The following is a 23,061-nucleotide window of genomic DNA, read 5'->3' on the forward strand; positions in this document are numbered from 1 at the left end:
GCCTGTGTGACCCTGGACTAGTCACGTAACCTCTCTCAGTCTCAATTTCCTTCTCTGTAAAATGGGAATCCTAATACCATCTATCTCACACATGTGAGGATGGATCAAATGAAAAGAGTATATAAAATGCATTGTAAACCTTATAGTCCCATTTAAATGTGAACTTATATAACATACCCTGGTTCCGATGCTGTTATTCTACAATTATATGATTTTATAATTTTGTGACCTATCTGGACTGTGCCAGATGGACAGATGAGCTCAAACGCCAGTCTTTTCCCAGTGGTGCTCTCCTTGGTCCTGGAATATGCCATGTGAAAAGAGGATGGGGACTCCCCACGGAAAAGCAATGTCTTGGTGTCACTAGGCAGCCAGACTGACCATCCATCTGTCAATGTCCCTCTCTGTTCCCCACGCTCTCCATCTGTCTTTCCCTGTGCCCATTGCTCTGGGCAGGACCAAGGAGGGAGGAAGAAAAATGGTGCTTGATCAGAGGCTTCTGCAGAGGGTGATCGATCAGCACACCATAAAGCCAGTTTTGGATTGAGGGAGGGAGGCAGTGGCGGAGGTGAGGTGAGGCGAGGGAGTAGGGAATATAAATCACAGGGGAATGAGTGTCATTTATCACCACCTCCAAGGACAGATGACACCTACAGCAGTAAGCTATAGAGTAGACCTCTTTAGGGAGCAGAACAAATGAGCTAATGGAGCCTGACCAGCCATTCCTTCTGTCATGGGTCACCAGGGCCATTCCTATTATGAGGCCCCCATTTCCTAGAGGGACTCATTGCTTCCAGTTCCTTTTCATACATGCCTGCCACCCTAATCTTCCTACAGTGCCATTCTTATCATGTTCCTCCTTGACTCAAGAACCCTAGCAGCTCCCTGTGGCCTGATGTGTCTCATCCAAATTCTTCACATATCAGCTGACCTCCTGAGGATTCTCTAGGCCCATCTCTTCCTTTTGCCCACACTGAAGCCACTCATCAACCATGGGCCTCTGCTTGTTCATTCTCTGTACACAACTTGGTAGGTGCTGCTTCCAATTTTTTGCCAATGTCATTCCCTCTTCCCTTGCCTAGTGAAATGAGTTACCATTAAATAAGCTTTTCTGAGTCCAGTTTCCTTATCTGTAAAAAAGAATGGGAATGATACTCATACTATTGATCTCACAAGGTTGTTATAAGGATTGAATGTAAAGTATATGTAGAAGTCATCCTAAGTCACTTTCTAGTCTAAGAAATTCCTTATTCTACCTCCATACAGCACTCATTTCTTTGATTAGCAGGAAAGGATTTTGTACTTATTGACATGCTACTTGAAACTAATTGATGTGGAAATAAAAGGCCCGTTACAAAGATTTCCTTCATGGTGTTTATCTTCATTATGTCTAAGCTATTTCAGGTACATACCTTCTGTTTTTCCCTCCCCACATTGTCCTCCCATCCCCCCACCATCAGACTGTGGTCAGATTCTGTTTCTTCTTTCTTCTGTCTCTCTGTTCAGTACCTACCCACTGTAGGTACTCAACAAAAATTTATTAAATAATTAACTGAAGCCCAAGCAAATGGCTCAAGAGGAGTGCCAGAGAGACCAATCTTCTGTCACCAGTCCTTCTCTCCTCCACTGCTCCCATCCTCCTGCTGCCTGTAGGTGGCACATCTCTCTATTTCTCCCATCTGATACATAAGCCTGATGCCCACTGCTGGGCATCCTTGTTTGGGATTGGGCAATCAGAAGTAAGCTCCACTGGTACAATTCAGAAAGGTAGCTCTGACCATGGATTTTCATGGAATAGAAAAGAGAAGCATTTGTTTGACACTTTGTGCCAAGTGGGGTGACAGATGCAGGACATACAAATAGAAACACATTCTAATTAGGGAAGCCAACACAATACAGTTCAGCTTCATGGCAGATAGAAGGGCCAAGTGGAACTGAGAGTCCAGCAGGAGAAGCATGGAAGATGGTAAGACTTCATGGACTTTGGTTAGCAATGGCAGGGTAGATGGTCCCTGACCAATGACTATTGGAAAGGAAGTAATGGGCCCAAGGGTCAAAGTGGAGCGGGGCTTTTGGTTACCTTTGACAGAGATGGTGGGGAGAGAGGTCAGCATCCAGGCTGGGATGGGGGTGAGGAAAAGAAAGGGTTCTCCAAGGCCTATTCCTGCTAGCTGGTAGGATGGAATAATGCCTCAGCATGAGCAAAAAGAAGAGATGGACTTAGAGAATTATCAGGGCTTTAGTAGATGGCTTGTAAGTTTGAATTAGATATATTAGACAATGGGGAATAATACTGGAGTTCTTGAGTCAGGGAAGGATATGATGAAAATGGCATTGAAGGAAGATTTTTCTGGCAGATGTGTATGAAAAGGAACTGGAAGCAGGGAATCTCCCTGAGAAATGGGGGCTTAATTGGGATGGGTTTTGTGCTATTACTTCTCCAACTCTGGTGCATGTTGTTTAGGGAGCAGTTGGGGAAAAGGGAGAAGGAGGATGCCTTGGGGTACTCACCAGAAGTGTTGTTGACTAAGGATAGGCTCTCACAGTACTGATCCTGGAGTGAGGCTGAGACTGGTGCAAGCCACAGAAGAAGGGCCTGTAAGGGTCATGAGAAGGAGAAACATGGTTAGGATACTTCAGTTGTTCCCAGAAATCCCACTCTGAACAAGGCAGCCAAAACTAGAACCTCATTGGAGTTAGAGCTAGAAAGAACCTATAAACCTTCATTTTATAGGTGAGGAAACACATTTAGGAGAAGTGGCTTACCCAGGGTCACACAGACATTGAGTAGCAGAACTGGAATTTGAACCTGGGTCCTTGACTCTAAACTCAGGGCTCACTCCATTATAATACATTGCCTCCAAATGTTTAAGTTCTATGTGCCCAAGCCAAAATGGCATACTTTGCAAGTGCAAAACAGTCAGCTATCCTCCCTCCACTGGAAAAGGCCTCCCCAAAAGTCTAGCAGCCACTGGAGCATGAAATTCCTATCTACAGTAAGGAAAGTAAATATCCTGCAATAGGCAGAAAGCACAGCCCTAGATTTCCATTTCTTACAGGTCCTACAGCATCTTTTTTTTTTTTTTAGGCAATTGGGGTTAAGTGACTTGCCCAGGGGTGTTTGGGCTGAGGCTGGATTTGAACTCATTTCCTCCTGACTTCAGGGCTGGTGCTCTATCCACTGCACCACCTAGCTTCCCCCCTACAGCATCTTAATGGACACATTCGGTCCTTTGAAAAACTGCCAAGTAAGTGATGACTTAAGATCTAGCTTGGGATAGAGCTTTTGTTGTAGTTCAGTTACGTCCAACTCGTCATGACCCCATTTGGATTTATTTGTTTGTTTTTAGCTAAGATACTGAAGTGGCTCGCCATTTCCTTCTCTGGCTCATTTTACTGATGAGGAAACTGAGGCAAACAGGGTAAGTGACTTGCCCATCATCACACACCCGAAGGTGTATTTGAACTCAGAAAGATGAGTCTTCTGGACTCTAGATCCACACAGACTATCCACTGTGCCACACCTAGCTGCCCTGTGATAGAGCAGAGAAAGTCAAACTTCTGTGAAGGAAAACTGAGAGATCTTGTGGAGTGTGTGGTGAAAAGAATACCCTATTTCTAGTTACAGGAACTGGGTTTAAATCCTGAAAGTAATAATAATAGTAGCTAGCATTTGTATGGCACTATAAGTTTTGCAAAGCACTTTGAAAATATTATCTTATTTGATCTTCACAAAAACTCTAGAAGGTAGGTGCTATTATTATCCTCATTTTACAGTTGAGGGAATTGAGGCAGAGAGCAGTTAAGTGACTTGTATGAGGTCAAATAGCTAGTAAATGTCTGAGGCAGCATTTGAATTTGAGCCTTCCTGATTCCAAGTCTGGCATTCTATCCTTCTACCTGTCAGGGTTATTGTGAGGTTCAAATGAGATAATGTTTATAAAGTAGGTGCTTAATAAATGTTTGTTCCCTTTCCTCTCTGTCCACTGTAACCTTCCCTTTTTCTTTTCCTTTTTCTCTTTTTTTCCCTTTAGTATCATTTGTTCTTACATCAAAGCCCTGCTTCTGTTCTAGTAGAAAGCTAGGGGTGTGGGTCTGCCAAAGGGAGTGCTATCACCAAAACTGGAGGAACCATAGCACAGAGATTTTTCTTGTGGGAGTGGGAGGTAGTGTGGAACAGTGGAAAGAGCCCTGGACTTGGAGGCAGAAAGCCCTAACTCAAATCCAGGTGCTGGCACCTATTACCTGTGTGACCTTGGCCAGATGATTTCATCTCTGAGCCTGTTTCCTCATCTGTAAAATGGAACTCATATCTATGCTGCCTCTTTCACGACACAGGAAGGTGCTTTGTAGCTTGTAGGCTATGTCTATGATGGGGAGTATCCCTAGGGGGACAGTTAGGAATATTTGCTCTTCATCTCTCTTCCAAGATTTAGGACTAAACCATAATGCTAAAATAGCTGTTAAATCCCACTTTTCAGAAGAATTATGTTTATTGAATTGAATTTCCTACGTGGTCCCATATGAGAGTCAAAAGCCCAAACTAATTCTTCTGGCTCTGCTATTAATTAGCTGTGTGAAATTGGGCAAAGTATATCGTCTCTCTGGGCCTTAGCTTCCTTCTTCTAAAATGAGACCATATGGCCTTGGGAGCCCTTTCCAGCTCTAACTTTCTATGGCTTCTCCTCATCTGTACCTGGGCCTGGTGGGGCTGGGCCACTTGCTTTCCTTGTTCTCCACTAAGAAGCATCTCTCAGCTCTGGACCCACAAATGTGCAGACTGTGTTCACACTTAGAGATAGGCAGGATCTCAAAAGCCACCTAGTCCAATTGATTTACTTTATAAATGAGGAAACTGAGTCCCAGGAGAGTCCAATGACTCATCCAAGGTCGTATAGGTAATAAGTAGCAGAGGCTGGGTTTGAACCCAGACTGTCTGGCATCAGAACCAGTGATGATCTTTCTACAGTACCACATTGTTTTCATCTCTCTGGATATAACCACGTCTCCTCTCATTATACTCACATTCCTTTCTCCCCACTCATTTTCAGGGGGAGGGATTTTGACAGTTTTCCCTTCTGTTTTCATGTCTGAAATTCTGTCACTTTCTAGCAGTGGCTTTCTCCTCCCCAGCTATATTATTTCCCAGAACAGATCCATGGGGAAACAAAGACTCTTCTTAAAAAGTCAATTCCCCTGGGATTCCCTCCTTGGAGAGCAGAGCAGCCCTACCCCACCAGGCAGGCAGAACTGAGTTCCTTCTGCTAATATTAGAGACTCATTACAGCTCAGCCCTGACCCTTCTCAGCTGCAGTGGTGCTGCTCAAAGTCTCCCTTTAATTAGGTACTTCCCAGTGTGTTCACACATGCCCACCCAGCTCATTGGTGATAAATGTGTTGGGGATCTGGGCCTGTGTTGCCTGCCTGCCTGTCCTTGGATTCCAGGGAATAATTGTGACCTCTTGCTTCTAGGGATCCCCTCATCGCTAAGGCTGCTGCTGAGCCTGCAGGTAAATAAAGATCATGGAGAAGCCCCAGCTTGTTGCACCAAGGTAGGGAAAGATGTGGGCAACAAGGATGCTGAGATAGGTACGTGGGTAAGATCAGAGGGCATTATGAATTCTAGGCACAATATCAGAATGGAATACCCAGCCATCCTCAATTTAATTTAACAAGCATATATTAAGCGCCTACTGTGTGTCAGGTATTATGCTAGGTGATGGGGATATAGACAAAAAATGAAATTGTCTTTGCTTTCAAGAAGTTCATATTTTAACTAAGAGAAATAACATATGTATGTATATTTGTGTATATGTGTGTATACAGACAGGAAGGTAGAACAGCAACCACCCTGCCTTCTGCAGAGCTCACCCCCATTGAGTGATGAGCCTGTGCATTAGCCACTTCCAGGGGAACAGGTGGCTCAGTACTGAAAGGATTTGGCATTTTGGTAGGATGCAGCAAACTCCGGGTAGTCTCCCACCCCTCCTCGGATGTGAACGCAGTCTGCACACATATGGGTCCAGAGCTGAGAGAGACTCCTTAGTGGAGAACAAGGAAGGCAAATCACCTCCAGCACCAGTGGACCCAGGTAAAAATCTTACTGTAACATAGGTGTATATATAGGTATATAGGTAGCTAGGAGGATAGAGTGCTGAGCCTGGAGAAGGAAGACCTGCGTTCAAATCCAGTCTCAGACATATCCTAGCTGTATGACCCTGAGTTACTCACTTAAACTCTGCAGCCTCAGTTTCCTCAACTATAATATGAAGGTAAGAGCAGCAGCTACTTTGCAGAGTTGTGAGGATCAAATGAGATAATTGTAGAGTGCTTAGCAGTGACTGGCTCATAGTAGGTGCTATATAAATGCCTCCTTAAATATACAAGCTGTGTACAAAGTAATTTGTTGTGGGGATCACTAGCAGCTGGGAGAGATTAGGAATGGCTTCATATACTGGTACTTAAGCTGAGTCTAGGGATGCTAAGAAGTAGAAGGGAAGGAAGAATGAATTCCAGACAGGAGAAACAGCCCATTCAAAGGCATAGAAAGGGGGAGATGGAGTATTTATGTGAGAAAAGTTAAGAAGACCAATTTGGTTGGATTGTAAAGTGCATAAAAAGGAAGAAATGTGTAATAAACCTGGTAGGCTGAAGACAAAATATGAAAAACTTTGAATGTCAAACAGAGGAGTTTTTATTGTATCCTGGAGCCAAGGGGAAACTACTGAAGCTTTCTGTGGAAGGGAGCTATATGATCTGACCTGCACTTTGGGAATATCACTTTGGCAGCTGGGTGGAGGATGAAGCAGAGAGATGAGTTAAGAGGGTGCTAAAATTATCCAGGTGAGAGGTGATGAGACCATGCACTTAGGGTGGTGACCCTGTCAGTGGGGAGATGAGAATGGATGGGAGACATGCTAATGGATGTGAGAGATGCTGTGAAGGAAGTAATAGCAAGACCTGGTAGTTGATTGGATATGGGAGCTGAAGGAGAATTGAAATCAGGGATGATTCTGAGGTTGCAAACCTGGGTGACTCGAAAGATTTTGGTGCTCTCAACAGAAATAGGCAAGTTAGGAAGACAGGTAGTTAGTGGGAGAAAGAGAGTAAGTTCTGCTTTAAATATGTTAAATTTTAAATGCCTTTGGAATATCCAGTTTGAAATGTCCGACAAGTAGCTGGTGATAGGAGATTTCAAGAGCATTCAAGAGAGAAACTAAGATATGGGAGCTATATGTACACTGGAACTGTACAGATGGAAGCTAATGAGATCATCAGATGGTATGTAAAGAGAGAAAAGAAAAAGGCCTAAGCAGAGCCTTGGGGTGCACAAGCAGTTGGGGGCAGGGTAAGGATGATGAACTAGTAAAGGAGACTGAGAAGAAAGTCCCTACTGGTGCAATGCATCTTGGTGAGCATATACATTGAGTACTCTTTTCCTCCCTAAATTCCCACTTTTAAATTTTCACTCCTCTCTCAAAAAAAGTAATGAAAATAGTTGAATGGTTTCTTGTCATTGGCTTAATTGGCTGGTCAGAATGTTCTGACTGAACTTCGTAGCTTCAGATTCTATTACTGAAATGGGTTCTGAAGAAATCTCCTTCTGAGGCAGCCTTTACATACTAGACCGAGGCAACCTCAGTTAGGTAACTAGCAATCTGTAATATGCATATTTAAGTAAATGACCAGGAGTGGCTTCTTTTCCAAAAGGAAAATAGAATTAGAAAAGAAAAATGCAGAGGCATTTGATACTGGGTTGGATCTATGATAAATGAATGAAAACGCATTTATTAAATGCTTACTATGTGCCAAGCATTGTGTTAAGCACTGAGAATACAAATTGAAAAGCAAATATATTCCCTACCCTTGAGGAGGTTACATAATAACAGGGCGGGGCGGGGGATGTTTCACAGGAAACAGAAAGTTTCAGCTTCAAGTCAGATGGAAGGGTCCCATGATGCTTAGGGGGCAACAACAAAGCAGATGGTGGTTTGCCTTATTTAATGTTATTTCCATTGATAAAGCCCTATCCTTTTATGAGGCAGAACCATTTGGCACTGACACTTTTCTTTCCAGGGGCTTCAGTAACTGCGGCTGCTGAGGAGTTGGGGGTTTCAACACCTGAAGAGATGCCGAGCATGCGGCCTTTGGGGGCTTTTCCAGTTGTGACTTTCTACTACTTCTCATAGATCCTACATCCGAAATAGGAAGGGCTTTAACTTAAGATTTACTTTACAAATGATTAAACTGAGGCCTAGGGAAGTTAAGTGACTTGCCCAAGGTAGTAACAGAGACAGGATTAGAACTCAGGTCCTCTGATGTCAGAGCTGGTGCTCTTTCCACAGTACTGCTGTTTTTTTCATCTCCCTAGATATACCATGCCCCCTGTCATTATACTCCCATTCTCTGTTCTCCACTCATTTTCAGGGAGAGGAAAATTAGACAGTTCTGTCTTTTGTTTTCACAACCTGAGATACTGGAGGGCTTCTTCTGGTTCTGGATCAGCTAGGTAGCACAGTGGATGGAGTTTGGGGGCTGGAATCAGGAAGAGCTGAATTCAAATCCAGCCTCAGACATTTACTAGCTGTATGACCCTGAGCAAGTCACATAATCTGTGTCAGTTTCAGTTTCTCATCTGTAAAATGGAGTTAATAATTGTACCTATCTTGCAGGGTTATTATAAGGATGAAATGAACTATTAACCACGGCGTAATCATGTGAGATAATAATTGTAGCACGTAACACAGTGCCTCACACATTGTCGTTTAGTTGTTTTTCAGTTCAGTTTTTCAGTTTTCACAATTCTTTGTGACCCTGTTTGGGATTTTCTTGGCAAAAATTCTGGAGTGGTTTGCCATTTCCTTCTCCAGCTCATTTTACAGATGAGGAAACTGAGGCAAACAAGGTAAACTCCAGGCCTGGCACCTTTTTGCCACCTTTACACGTCACATAGTAGGTGCTATATAAATGTTAGCTATGAATAATAATAATAATAACTTGACAGTAGCCACAAAGCACGTGAGCCATTCACCTCTTGTTTCATTCTCACACAATGACTAGTTCATTTCTTTTTGGATCATACATATGTACTATATATTAAGGCAGACCCATATGATTCTCCTGTCCTAAGGAACTTCTAACACTTTATTAACCAGAAATTAAACATCACAGCCTCCCTGGTTTTCCTTCCTAGGAAATAACTCTAGTGTTTATCCTCATTTCATAAATGAAAAACCGAAGCAAAGAAGGATGGAAGCTACCCATTTCCTTCCTTTGGTCTCTGAGCAGAGAGAAGGCTCTTTCTCAGGGACTGCTGCTGTAACAGAGACTCTATCCTTAACTTCCCACCACTCACCACACATTATAAAATGTTAGATGCCTTCAGGGAGGCCTCAGTGATGGCATATCCAGAGCTCCTGCCTAGCTAGAGGAATAATGAAGACTTCCTGGAACTTCTACAAATTCTTACCTTTTTTCAGAGCTAGGACTAGGGGTACATAAGATGAGGGCCAACAATGGAGGGTATAATCAGGGACATTTTTAATATTCATTTTTTATAAAGGCACATTTTTATGGCCAGAAAAATCCATGACCTGTGATCAATGAAGTGGCATGCGGTAAGAGTGAAGGACCACATAGACAGCTTTTTAGAGGGCGAGGTTTCCATTTTGAAACTCTGTGTCTTGCACACAAATTTTTTTTGGTAGGGGTCCCTCCGTCTTGCTCTATTTGCATACCTCCAAGGGCAGAACTGAACCACAAGGAAACCAGTCTGAGTCCAGGGCTAGCAATATTTGCAGGCTGTCTAGATAGCATGATTTGAGAGGTTCTCGGGGTGACACATTCCCCCAGAGATCAATCTGACTACCTGTTATCCCACCCTTGTATTTTAAAGCCCTTCCAATCTTCAAGGACAGTACAGCTAAGTGGCTTAAGTGAATAGAACACTGGGCCTCTAGTCAAGAAGACTCATCTTCCTTGAGTTCAAATCTGGCCTCAGACACTTCCTAGCTGTGTGACCCTGGGCAAGTCACTTAACCCTGTTGCCTCAGTTTCCTCATCTGTAAAATGAGCTAGAGAAGGAAATGACAAACCATTCTAGTATCTCTGCTGAGAAAATCCCAGGGAGGGTCATGAAGAGTCAGACATAACAGTCTTCAAGACTCCTTACTTAAAATGCAAAACCAAGTAGGATATATTACATTATCACAATTCTCAGAGTTGGAAAGAACTCTGGTAGCCAAATAGTTCAATTCCATAAGCAAACAAGAATCCCTCTACAAACTCTATTAGTATCTGCACAGTGTCCACAGGGTTATAGGTACCTTAGCAGAGGCCAGAAGAGAAGAAATTTGGTTCAATAAACATTTATTAAATGCATAATACAAGAAAGGCACAATGCTAGGTGCTTGAGATAACAAAGACAAGGATAACATAGTTCTTGTCCTTAAGTAGCTGACATTGTGCTGGCTGGGGACTGAGGGATGCTGGGGGCTGGGACAGAAAACAACATGTTTCGAATTAAGAATAACTAATAATTTGGGGGCAGCTAGGTGGTGCAGTGGATAGAGCATCGGCCCTGGAGTCAGGAGGACCTGAATTCAAATCTGGCCTCAGACACATAATACTTCGTAGCTGTGTGACTCTGGACAAGTCACTTAACCCCAATTGCCTCACTAAAACATACATACATACATACATACATACATACATACATACATACATACATACATACATAAATTAAACAGTAATTATTTTAGGAAGAAGATACCCCTAACAACTGTCTAAGGGAGAAATCAAGGGAGACTCTCTAGAGAGCCTTCTAGGCCGCCAGAAAAGGCAGGGGGAGGAGAAGAAAGACTTAAGGGCACCAAAAGAGAGCACACATTTCTAGTCCACAGTGTTTGCACTCACTCCCAAAGACCAGAGAATGAGCAAGCATTGGATTTAATAATAGTAAGAGCTGACATTTACATAGCACTTGTCAGCTTATAAAGTACTGATGAGGCAGCTAACTGGCACCTTGAGTCGGTAAGACCTCAGATTGTATCTGGACTTAGACACTTAGCTGTGTGACCTTGGACAAGTCACAACCTTTCTCAGGTTCAGTTTCTGAATCTGTAAAATGGGGATGACAATAGTGCCTACCCTCCAGGGTTATTATAGGGATCCAGCAAGATAACATAGGTAAAGTGCTTTGCAAACCTTAAAAATTTATATGAGGAAATGCCAGCTATTTATATCCATTATTTTCATCTGATCCTCACAACAGTCGTATGCTATAAGTAGTTAAAGTATCATGCCCATTTTATAGATGAGGAAACTAAGGACCACCAAACAGAGCTGATTTCCCCAAGGTCAAACAGCTAGCCCTGTGGCAGGGCTGGAGCTGTAACCAGGATCTTATTTCTCTAAGTCCATTCCTCCTATGACACAACAGTGTTTCTGGATTTAGCAAATCACAGGGCACCTACTCTGTGCAGAGCAGGGTATGTCAAGGGATACAGAATGACCTGACGACAGGTCCCTGTGCTTTAGAAACTGGAAGAGACACAGTAAAGCAAAAGCCAGCATCAGCTAGTGAGAGGAGCACTGGATGAAGATTCAGAAGACCAGGTTTCAAATCCCAGCTCTGCTGTGTTTGACTTATGTGACCTGGGGCCAATTACTTGACTTTTGTGGGCCTCGCTTTCCTCAGCTGTGAAGTGAAGGGGGCTTATTTAGACTAGATGATATCTAAGCTCTCATTTAGCTCTGAAATCCTGTGATCCTAAGGAGGATGCAGTTTGATAGGGGTTGGGGAGGGTAGAGATGGAGGTGAGGGGTTGGGAGGCCCTGGACTGAAGCCACTGATATTCCAGGATTGCACAGCCTACAGCTGCCACAAGCTCAGCACCTGCTGCATCCTGCCTTAGGCCGTCCCTTAGGCACAGCAAACAATCATGGAGCTCAAGATTGCCAACGTGACTCTGGCATAAAGGTTAATCACTCCGAAAAATGCTTATTAGACACCATAAATAACCACATTGCCAAAGCGTGATTTGGTCTTTAAGGCACAGAGATGAAATTTCATTGGATGGGCTGATTTGGTAATTAACCTTTCAGGGCTGGTCTGAAAGGGCAGAGTGAGGGGGAGGGCAGCAGAGAGAACACCTAGGGCTGCCCACCCCCACAAAGGTTAATTAGAAACAAGAGGAGAGGAGGGACTGGGGCTAAGGGCCAGGCTGGCTGAATTGCATTTCTAGCTTCCTTTGTTTTGTTATCCTCTCTTTCTAGGGACTATATTTGCTACTGGGTTTGCCAGAGATTCCAGATCACCAACCTGGGCAACCCACCTTGATCATCAAAAATGGAGGGCAGCATTGTCACCCCATTCATTATCATTCAACATGTAGTTACTCAGTTTCCTCTTCTGTAAAATGGGGATAATAGCACCTACCTCCCAGGGTTGTTGTGAGAGATCAAAGGACATAATATTTCTATAGTGCTCATCACGATACCTGGCATTTAGTAGGTTTTATATAAATATTAGCGATGATGATGATGATGATGATGATGATGCCAGAAACTAGCCAGTTGAATTTTCCCTCTCTGGGCCTCAATTTCCTCTTCTATAAAATGGGGATAATAATGCCATGATCTCTACTTTACAAGGTTATTCAGTCAGATTTGATAAACATTTGTATGTCTACTATGTGCCAAGTACTGTGCTAGACATTGCAGCTACAGAGACAAAACAAAATATGAAGTAGTTTCTACCTTCAAAGAGCTTATAGTCTGCTGAGGGATACAGGTGCACAAGTTAGTATAGAAAGGCCTGAGAGAGGGTCAAACATATGGCATGGGAGATGATCAGGACACTCTATTCAACTGATTTCCCCCCTTCTCAGCTGATGAATTAGGGAAGGCAAAGGGCAAGTAAGAGGGACAATAAAGTGTTAAGATCTTAAAGGAAGCACAAAAAAAGTGTCTGTTCTCTATTTTCCCTTTATAAGGTATGGAGATGTTCTTCAGTAGAGCTTGATGGAAATACAGAGCATCTGGCTATTGGCCCTGATAGCCCTTTGAAAAGCAAGATACGTTTTCTAGGGAGCAGTAGAGACAGGATACAACTCTGGAGGCAGGACCACTGGCAGCAAAGAAGAGAGCCAACACAGGAAGAAGAAATTAGCACTTGAGAGGGAATCATTCCTCACCTGAGTGGGTGGGTGGGATTCAGGGAGTAGAGAAAGACTTCTCTGCAGTTTAGTTATTTGCCCAGTAGGAGACTGTGCATAATGATCAAGGCAGGAGCCAGGTCTGAGGAACAGGGCTGGAGGGCTCATTAGCTATAATTTTAAGAGTGTAGACCTTCAGAAAACTAGAACCTTGGAGTAGTCATGTCTCCTGGAGACCCAACCTGCAAGTGTGGGTTGGGGATAGTTCCAGAAGAAACATCACATAAGTAAATTAAAAAAAAAAAAGAGATACACACACACACACATGCAGAGAGAGAGAGAGAGAGAGAGAGGAGAGAGAGAGAGAAGAGAGAGAGATTGACTTCCAGAATACAGGATGAACAAGGGGCAGATTAGATACTTTTTCCAGGTCTCATTATCCATATACCTGGCATGTTCTCACAAATTAATCCCTAGGTTTGTGCCTACCATCTATTGAGGGACTTCTTTCTCAATGCAAAAATCCTGCCGACACATCCTCACCCTGAAAACAAGCAACAGACATTGACTCTGCCCAACCATATACAGGTTGTGGGGGGCAGGGGACTGAAAGCATACTGCCTTTCTTTCACCTGGGGCCTGGAATTAGGTTTCAATGCTGCAGAGACTGTCCACAGCACCATTCCTTCCCTTCTCCTACTCTTCAAAAAGCAGCAGACACTGATTCAGCCCAACTACAGAAGGAAAGGAAGAGAGCCAAGGTAATCAAAGGGAACAGGGGGAAAGGCATCAGCCAAAGAGAGATTAATTTGTGAGTTATGGCAAGGTCCAAGATGATAACTTCTTAATATAAAACTGAAGGATGCACATTTTCATTTGAACTCAACAGTTGCAATGACATGTTTCAGATTGATCTGGCTATTTATGTACCTTAACAAATAGTAGGCTGCATCAGGCTTAAACAGAAAGGGACTGAAACTCACTCAGGGTTAGTCCTGTCCCCTCAGAGGCTATTCAGGGCAAGGACACAAGCTAGCTAACCCTAAATCCTCCAACACAGAAGGAGGCAACATCTGATTTGCAGCCCAACATCAGGGGTACATAATTAAGGGGAACTTAAAGAAATCAAAGTGAAGATGGAAGAGTCAAAGTGAAGTATAGTGGACATTCACAAGTCCACCATAAATAAATCACTGTATTTTGTGGGATGGAATTTGGATGTAGAAAAATACATAAATGGAGAGCAAAGAGATTGAGGACACAAGGGTGTTCTCCATTGGTGATTCAACCTAACAAAGTCCATGGATGAACAGAAAGAAAATAATTCCTCTAGTCTCCTAGCAAGAAGAGAAGCTACTGGAGAATGGAAAAGGAGACAGAAAGGAAGGAATATATACCATATATATACCACTATGTACATAGTTGCTTCCGTATTATCTCTTCCATTGTGCTATAAGCACATTGAGAACAAGGACTATCTTTTACCTTTCTTTGAGTCTCCAGTGCTTAGCACAGTGCCTTGCATATAGCAGACACTTAATAAACATTTACTGACTGACCACTTTCTCTGAAAGAGTGTTTTGCCTCCATGGATAACATTCTAACCCAGAAGAAGGAATGTGTGAGTTACTAGAGGCTGCTATCACCTAGAACAGTTGTGGAACATGCCCAATATGAGATGGCAAGGCCATTAAGAAAGAGAGCAATCACACAGACAGCAGGAAGTAGAATTGGGTTCCATGATTTGAGAACAGGGTAATTATTACTAAGTGTGCTGCTTTTAGCCAATATTACGTCCTTCACAAATTGATACTTCTAAGAAAAAGGCACATTGGAGAAAAAGTATGCTAGGCAAGATCAATAAAGGCAATAATAGAGAAATTATTTATAAGAGGAAGCTCAAACCTGGTAACTCAGAAGCTTTAGTTCTATGAGGAACACAGAGTGATTAAATAATAAATAAGGGTATAGACCATGAATCAGAGAGTAAAATTTCTGAATAGCTTGGAAGGGAAGAGAATTAGTAAAGAGAGCAAAGCAAAGAAAAACTTCTTAGAAAAAGTCTCCAAAGAAACAAAAACTAACAAACTTGAGAGTTTGGAGGGGAGAAGGGAGCTTTGCTTTAACCATTTAACTGAGAGAGGAATGAGAAGGAAAAAAAAATTTTTTTAATAAAAAGAAATAAATGATTTAAGTAAAATCTCCACACTAGGAAAATTATTGGCATGTGGGAGGACTAGAGCAGGAAGAGGCCTATTGAAATAAAGCTGTTTCAAAGTAATTTAAATAAAACTGTAGGCACAAAGTATTGATTTAAAAGAAAGGGATGAGAAAAAATGTTTAATCCCAATAGTAAAGAAACAAATGAAGGAAAATACAAACCTAACTCCCATAACTTATAAATATAAATATAATCCAATAAAACAAGAAAGTTGCAAAATGGTTAAGAAAACAATATCCTAGAATCTGTTGTTTAAATGAAATACATCTAAAAAGCAAAAATACACGTAGAATTAAAATGAGAGGCTGGAACAAAATTTACCATGCATCAGGTGTTGCAAAAAAAATTGGAGTTGCAACCACAAATCAGGTAAAACAAAACTAAAAATTCATGGTATCAATAAAGACAAACAAGGCAATTGTATTATGCTTAAAGAAATCATTATCAATATTAAATTTACATGCATCCAATGGTATAGCATCTAAATTCAGAAAAGAAAAATTAACTGAATTGCAAAAAAAACCCCCAAAGATAGTAGCACAATAAAAATAGGAGATTTTTTAACATTCCCCTCTCAGACAGAGCTAGACAAATCTAATAGGAAATTTTTTAAAAGGGAAAAAAACAGAACTAAAAAAATCTGTTGGAGACATTAGAGCTAAACAGATCTGTAAAACATTAAAGAAATCCCATATTTCATCACAACATGGCACCTTTAAAAATAGAGCATGTATAAGATCAAAGAGAAATTGTGAATAAAATTTTAAAAAGCAGAAATACTAAATATGTATTTTAGAGACCATAACACAATAATAATTAATACATGGAACTCAAGGAAAAAAATTACACTCTTAAAAAATTGAGATGTAATGATGAAATCCTAACTAGTTAGTGGGTAAAAGAACAAATTATACAAATAATCAGTAACCATGTGAAAGACAATGATAATGATGAGAAAATATACCAAAATTCATAGGATGCAATTAAAGTAGGCCTCAAAGGGAAAACTAAATCCCTAAACATATGTTAACAAAATAAAAATGATTAGAAACCCAAAATAAGCACAAGAAGAAATCTTGAGGATTAAGGGAGGAATAAATAAATTTAAAACAAAAGAGATTATAGAACTGATAAACAAAGCCAAGATCTTGTTCTTTGAAAAGACTGACAAAAATGATAAACCTTTAGCCAACTTGATAAAAAGAAAAGTGAGTAAAATCAATTAACAAATAAAAAATTAAAATGAAATCACAACAAATCCAAGAGAAAAAAAAACAAATGATCAAACTTTACTGTACAGTTATATGCTAGAGAAACTTAAAATTTAAAAGAGCATTATCTGCAAATATATTGAATAATCAATCAGCATTACACCAGATAGAGATCTCACATAATCCAGTCTCATAAAAGGAAACTGAATTGGCTATAAAGGAACAACCAAAGGGGAAAAGATAACCCTGATCAAAATGAATTTACAGGAAAATTCCATCAAACTTTTAAAGAACAATTAATACCTATACTATACAAATTGTTCCCCCCCCCATTTTTTTTTGTTTTACAATGGGGTTGAATGCCCAAGGTCACAAGGCTAGAAAGTGCTATGTGTCTGAGGCCAGATTTGAACTCAGGTCTTCCTGACTCCAGGGTTGTGTTCTATCCACTGTACCACCTAGCTGCCCCCCTCCCAATTGTAAAGAAATCATTCTACCAAACTCATTTTATGAGACAAATATAGTCCTAATACCTAAACCAGAGATACAAAAAAGGTTAAGAGCTTCTGTCTAGAGGTGGCACAGTGGATGGAGTGCTAGACCTGGGGTCAGGAAGATCTGAGTTCAAATTCTGCCTCATACACTTACTAGCTACATGACCCTATGCAAGTCACTTAACTGAAGTCTACCTCAGTTTCCTCAACTGTAAAACAAGGATAATAATAGCATCTACCTCCCAGGGTTGTCATACTGATCTAATAAGATATTTGTAAAGTACCCGGCATAAAGCAAGAGTTTAATAAATGCTTGTTTCCTTCTTTCCTCTCTTCTTGTAAAGAATAGCTAACAGACCAGTTTGTCTAGAACAGGGAGGGTAGGAAAGGGGGGTTATGGGAAGTAAGTTTGGAAAGATGGGTGGGAGCTTTATGAAAGCGGCAGCGGCGGGGGGAGTTGGGGGAGGGGGTGGGACGAGGAAGGATTATAGTCTGGAAAGGTTGGAGGGCTTAAAATGCCAGTCTGGAGATTTTGTAGTTCACATCAAATAAGCCCCCTGTATGTGGAAGCACTTAGAACCATCAAGTGAGTGACATTATCAGCAGCAGCCTCTGTGGTATCTGTTAGCACATTCAGCTGTTGACTGAAAGGTAGATGATTCCAGCTCGCTCAGGGCCATTTTTACTTAGGAAGACCTGCGGTTTTAGAGCAGCAATGTGGTGGATACAGCCAAGCACGGAAAGCCCCTCATAATTGAAAAGGAATGAGGAGAGTGGGAGAGATTGCCTGTGGGTAATTGAACGGCACTTTTTTGCAACCACAAGCTTCTTCCAAAAACACAGGCTTTCCGATTTGTCAAAAAGGTTCTTCTAGGGACACCATATGGCTACAAATCATGAGAAGGGATGGGACTAAGCATTTATTAAACACCCGCTATGTGCCAGGCACTGTGCTAACTGCTTTACAAATATTATCGTATTTGATTTTTACAAGTGTCTGAGATTTGAAGTTAGGTCTTCCTGACTCTAGGTCCCTGATCTCCCCTGTGCACAGCCTAGTTGCTCAGGTATGATAGCGGTAGTCAGCCAACAAGCATCCATCAAGCAAGGTGGTGCAGTGGATAGAGAGGTGGGCCTGGAGTCAGGAAGATTCATCTTCTTGAGTTCAAATCTAGCCGTAGATATTTACTACCTGTGTGACCTTGGGCAACTCACTTAACTCTATTTGCCTTAGTTTTCTCATCTGTAAAATGATCTGGAAACAGCAAACTATTCCAGTATCTTTGCCAAGAAAATTTCAAATTTGATCACAAAGAGTCGGACACAACTGAAAAGGACAGAAAAACAACACTTGCAGGCACTGTGCTAAGTAAATACTGGGGATGCAAAGAAAGGCAAAACCTTAGTCCCTGCCCTGCTCTTCAGTTACCTCTTGTATCCCCACATACCCCCCAGCATCTAAGCTCCTTCAGGGCAAGGTCTTTTTAAAAAATGCCTCTATGTGAGAGGCAATATAGAATAGTAGACAGGGAACTGGACTTGGGGCCATAAAGACCTGAATTCAAAGTCTTTGTATGTATGTATAACCCTGGATAAGTCATTTATCTGCTGGGGTGGGCACATGAGGGCCGTTGGGCCAAAGTAGGCCCATGAGCTAAAAATGGTTTTTCGGGGGGTTTTTTTGTGTTTTAAAATAAAGGTTTATCGTATTTTAAAAATGTGAAAATTATTTTTAGTTCACTAGCAATACAAAAACTGGGGGAGGGACCACTTCTGGACCCCTCTGCTAGGCAATTCTCTAATTTTATAAGGCTGTGAGCTGCAGAGGAGGTGCTGGCCTGCATGAGTAGGTGAAGTTATCTCATCAGGAAGTACCAAGGAAATCACAGATGTATTCCCTGCAAGTTTCAAAGGAGGTGCTGCCTTGCATAAGTGGAGAGAGTTGCCTCATTCTGAAATTTCCTGTATTAAGGAAATCATCGGTCTGGTTCCTATCTCCTCACTATGCAAATTGCATAGAACACAATAGCAGCTTAATCAATGCGGTTGTACTGGATTCATGATTGGCAAAGGTAGTCCCTAGCAAACCATATAGCTCCAGATGAATAGGGAGGGTTTTATCAGAAGATTATCCTTAGAATGTGCAGAAGGACAGAGGACCCTTACCTTGTCATTTTCCCTAGTATTACACTGAATGTTTGCAGAGCCAATCTATGGAAGTCCTGATTTAGCACACACATGCGCACGCGCGCATACACACACACACACACACACACACACACACACACACACACACACACACAACACACCCCATTAGGGAGGGAAGGGGAAGGTGCTCATCTACTGAAGAAAAGTGCTCCCTGCATGGTTCCTTTCAAAAGTGAGCTCCCACCCCCCCCCCCAATCTAAAAAGAGATTCAAATTAGAAAAATCAAACCCATGCAAGGAACTCTTCAGGAATATGCTTAATACCTAAAGGGAGCTACACCTGGAGTTGACTGCATGCCTGCCTGCTCTCATAATCTCCCTGGAGGAAACACTTCTCCATCATGGCTAAACAGACAGATAACAGAACACGGGGTGCTCAAGATCATGCTTTCCTTTGGAGTAAAGTACAGGAGACAAGAGAAGCACGTGGCCGTCTGGCACCTGGCCCACAGGTGAACCCGAGAAACTGCCCCCTTGCTCCGTGTTTTTAATAGCCCCTTTTCTTAAGAGCAGTGTCTTTCTCCACTCCATGGGTCTGCTCTTCCTTGAGTCAATTTGAGCGACAAGAGCTCATTCCAAGGCAGACGAGGAATAATTTATTGTTATATTTAATTAACTTAAATCGCTGTCGTACAGACAGAAAAAAAAAATGGAAAAAGAAAATCTAGTGCCTACAATTACAGAGTACCCTCTAGCCTCCCAGACTTCTCCATACTGCCGACCCTCGTAGCTGCTTTCTTACCTGGCAGTTACCAGCAGGGCATCGGGCTGAGGGGAAGGCACTCACCCATCTGGGTCTTTTGTAACACTGCCTCACTCCTCTTCTCTATCCCAATGCATGGCACTCCTGCCAGGAATCACCACTGCCACCACTGCAACGTCCACTGTTTCTATGGGCATTTCTAGGGTTCCTCCCTTCCCAGTCCCCTTTACCTCTACTTGCATGCTTCTTGGAGAAAATCATTGGTTTTCATAGATTCAGAATGTGAAGGGACCTTAGGGATCATCTACTCTGACCCCTTCTTTTAACAGATGAAGATGCTAGGGTCCAGAGAGGTTGTGATTTGACCAGGTCACACAGTTTATAAATGACTGAGAAGGGCTTTGAATGCAGGGTCCTTTGACTCCAAATTCGAAGCTCTTTCTACTGTATCATGTTGCCTTTTAATCCAAGAATAGACATTCTAGACTTCTTGCCACTTCTGACATCATGGGGATTTGGGGGGGGGGGATTGTTGCATTCTTCTATTTTTTCTTCTTCCCATTTTCCTTTTACTTTTTCACTCAGTCCTCTTTTCCCCTCCCTTTTTCCTTATTGCCCTGCACACAGGTTTTTCCTTCCCTCCTTCATGCTCCTCTCATGTTCTCTACCTCATATTCTCTTTGTCTAGAACAATGCTAATCACATCTCTATGCCCTATCCCTAAAAAAAATCCCTAAAATGTTACCAATAATAACTAACATTTATAAAAGAGTGTTAAGATTTCTAATGTGCTTTACATGTATTATCTCAATTTATTCTCATAATAATGCTGTAAAGTAGGTGCTATTATTATCTGCACTTTCCAGATGAGTTAACAGGCTAAGAGAGGTTAAGTGGCTTGCCCAGCGTCACCCAGCTAGTAGTGTCTGAAGCTGGATTTGAGCTCAGGTCTTCCTGGTTCCAGGTCTGGTATTCTACTGTATCATATTGTTATTGTCTAAGAGTCCAACACTTTGTGACTCTGTGGACCATAGCACACCAATACTGTCCATGAGGTCTTCTTGGCAAGGATACTGGAGTGGTTTGTTATTTCCTTCTCCAGTGGATTATGGCAAATAGAGGTTAAGTGACTTACCCAGGGTCATACAGCTAGTAAATGTCTAACTTATATTGGAGAATTTTTTAAAAATATTGGTCATTTAATGACCAAACTTCCCAGAGATATGACCAAAACAAGCCTAATGGGTGAAAAAAAAACATATTTTAGAATCTTAACATTTTCCAAATATGAATTTAAATAGAACAGCATGTACTAATGGGGCATAAGAAAGGAAGTAGTCAATTTACCAATTACAAATGTTCAACATCAAATGTTGCCCACTAAGATTCCAAATTGACTAATAAAGAGTTGGCTCACCAAAAAATGCATTTATAATTATGGAGTCTTCAAACATATGTAAATGAGGAGAACTGATGGCAAGTTGATGATATAATGACAAGTCTAACTTAAAGCTACAGTGAGGAATATTAGTGTCATTGCTTCTAGTCAACATCCTCTCTGCTGCAATATCCTATAGCCATGCCAATGGCCATGAGGAGCCAAAGATATCCCTAATTACCACTGTAATCACTTGGGACAAGAGAGGAGAATCCAGGGAATGAAAAGAACATCAATTGGAGATTACAGAATGGATGTTGCAAGAAAACGGAATTGTCTAGTTTTTTTTTCTCTGTAGCTCGGTTTATTCAGCTGTAAAATTGACACAATAAACTCTACTCCCTGACTAAAAACAAACAAACAAACAAACAAAAAAAACAAGAGCCAAAAAATTCTCAGGTCTTCCTGACTCTAGGTCCAGCACATTATCCACTGAACCACCTACCTGCATTACTGTATCACATGGCTCACCTAAATTGCTTTCCCTCCTCACTCTCAGAATCCCCAGCTTCCTTTAAGACTTAGCTCAAATGCTACTTTTCCCAGTCTCCCCAGCAGCTAAAGCTTTCTCTCCAAGATTCCTTTCCATGTACTTTGTATCTTTTGGGTACCTTTTTATTTCCATGTTGTCTTTCCCATTAGAATGTAAGCTTTCTGAGGGCAAGGGTTGTTTTTGTCTTTATTTGTATCTCTTTACACTAAGTAGTGCCAGGCACCTAGTAAAGGCTTAATAAATGCTTGTTGATGGATTGATTATTTAATTTTCTTTCAGAGGAACTCTTCCTGGATTAATCTCATCCCAGGCCATTCACCTCATTGTCCTACCTTTGGTCCCTCAGCACTTACTGACTCAATTCCTATTACATGGCCTCGAGTTCCCAAATAGATTGCCTTCTTACCATTTTTTTCCATCTTATTTCATTCTTGCATGGTGTCTGATTGCCCCATCACACAACTGCCTTTAACCGCGTGATAGGTGTTTGAACACGTCAGTAACCTTGGAAATAGTGGTGTTGAGGCTCAGGGGCAGCACTATATGCTTTGCAGGGGTTCCCAGGGATGTCTGAGGATGAGCATTGTGGGGACAGGAACATTAGGAATGTTTTTAGTTATCACACGATTGCTGCATGGGCAGACTACTGCAAAGTATTCACCATTTTGAATTATTCACTGTAGATAATCTCTTTGTAACATAATCAATACAAGACTGTTATAAAAGATTTTCTATTGAGATAGAAACAGCTGTGGGGCAGACAATGTGAGCACATAATGATATTTATCCAAGAGGGTCTCTTCTTGCTCTAGGACTTAAGATGCTGTGGCTGTGACCTAGATTACTTCAGGCATAATGTCACTGTACTCCCTCCTTCTATTTGCCCTTCTTCCTGACTCTCAATCATTATTCTCTCTCTTTTCTGTGTGTTTGTCTCAACATAAAAATTCTAGTTTTTCCTCTTCCCCACTTCTTCTATTCCCCTATCCCCTATCCCCTCTGCGCTCTCTCTCTCTCTCTCTCTCTCTCTCTCTCTCTCTCTCTCTCTCTCTCTCTCTCTCTCTCTCTCTGTCTCTGTCTGTCTGTCTGTCTCTCCCCCTCCTTCCTTCTTCCCCACCTTCCCTCCCCTCTCTCCT

General features: G+C 41.8%; 1 protein-coding gene across 1 annotated transcript in view; it reads right to left on the bottom strand.

The window, feature by feature from the left end:
- The window catches only part of CRHR1 (corticotropin releasing hormone receptor 1), a 94,096-nt gene that overhangs the window by 42,406 nt on the left and 28,629 nt on the right, over nucleotides 1–23,061 (bottom strand). Inside the window, exon 2 of the mRNA XM_020997783.2 lies at nucleotides 2,512–2,596. Coding sequence (XP_020853442.1) covers nucleotides 2,512–2,596 — 85 coding nt within the window. The remainder of the gene's footprint in view (nucleotides 1–2,511; nucleotides 2,597–23,061) is intronic.

The sequence above is a fragment of the Phascolarctos cinereus genome, unplaced genomic scaffold, assembly GCF_003287225.1.
Source record: "Phascolarctos cinereus isolate Bilbo 61053 unplaced genomic scaffold, phaCin_HiC Scaffold_5;HRSCAF=322, whole genome shotgun sequence".
NCBI lineage: Eukaryota > Metazoa > Chordata > Mammalia > Diprotodontia > Phascolarctidae > Phascolarctos > Phascolarctos cinereus.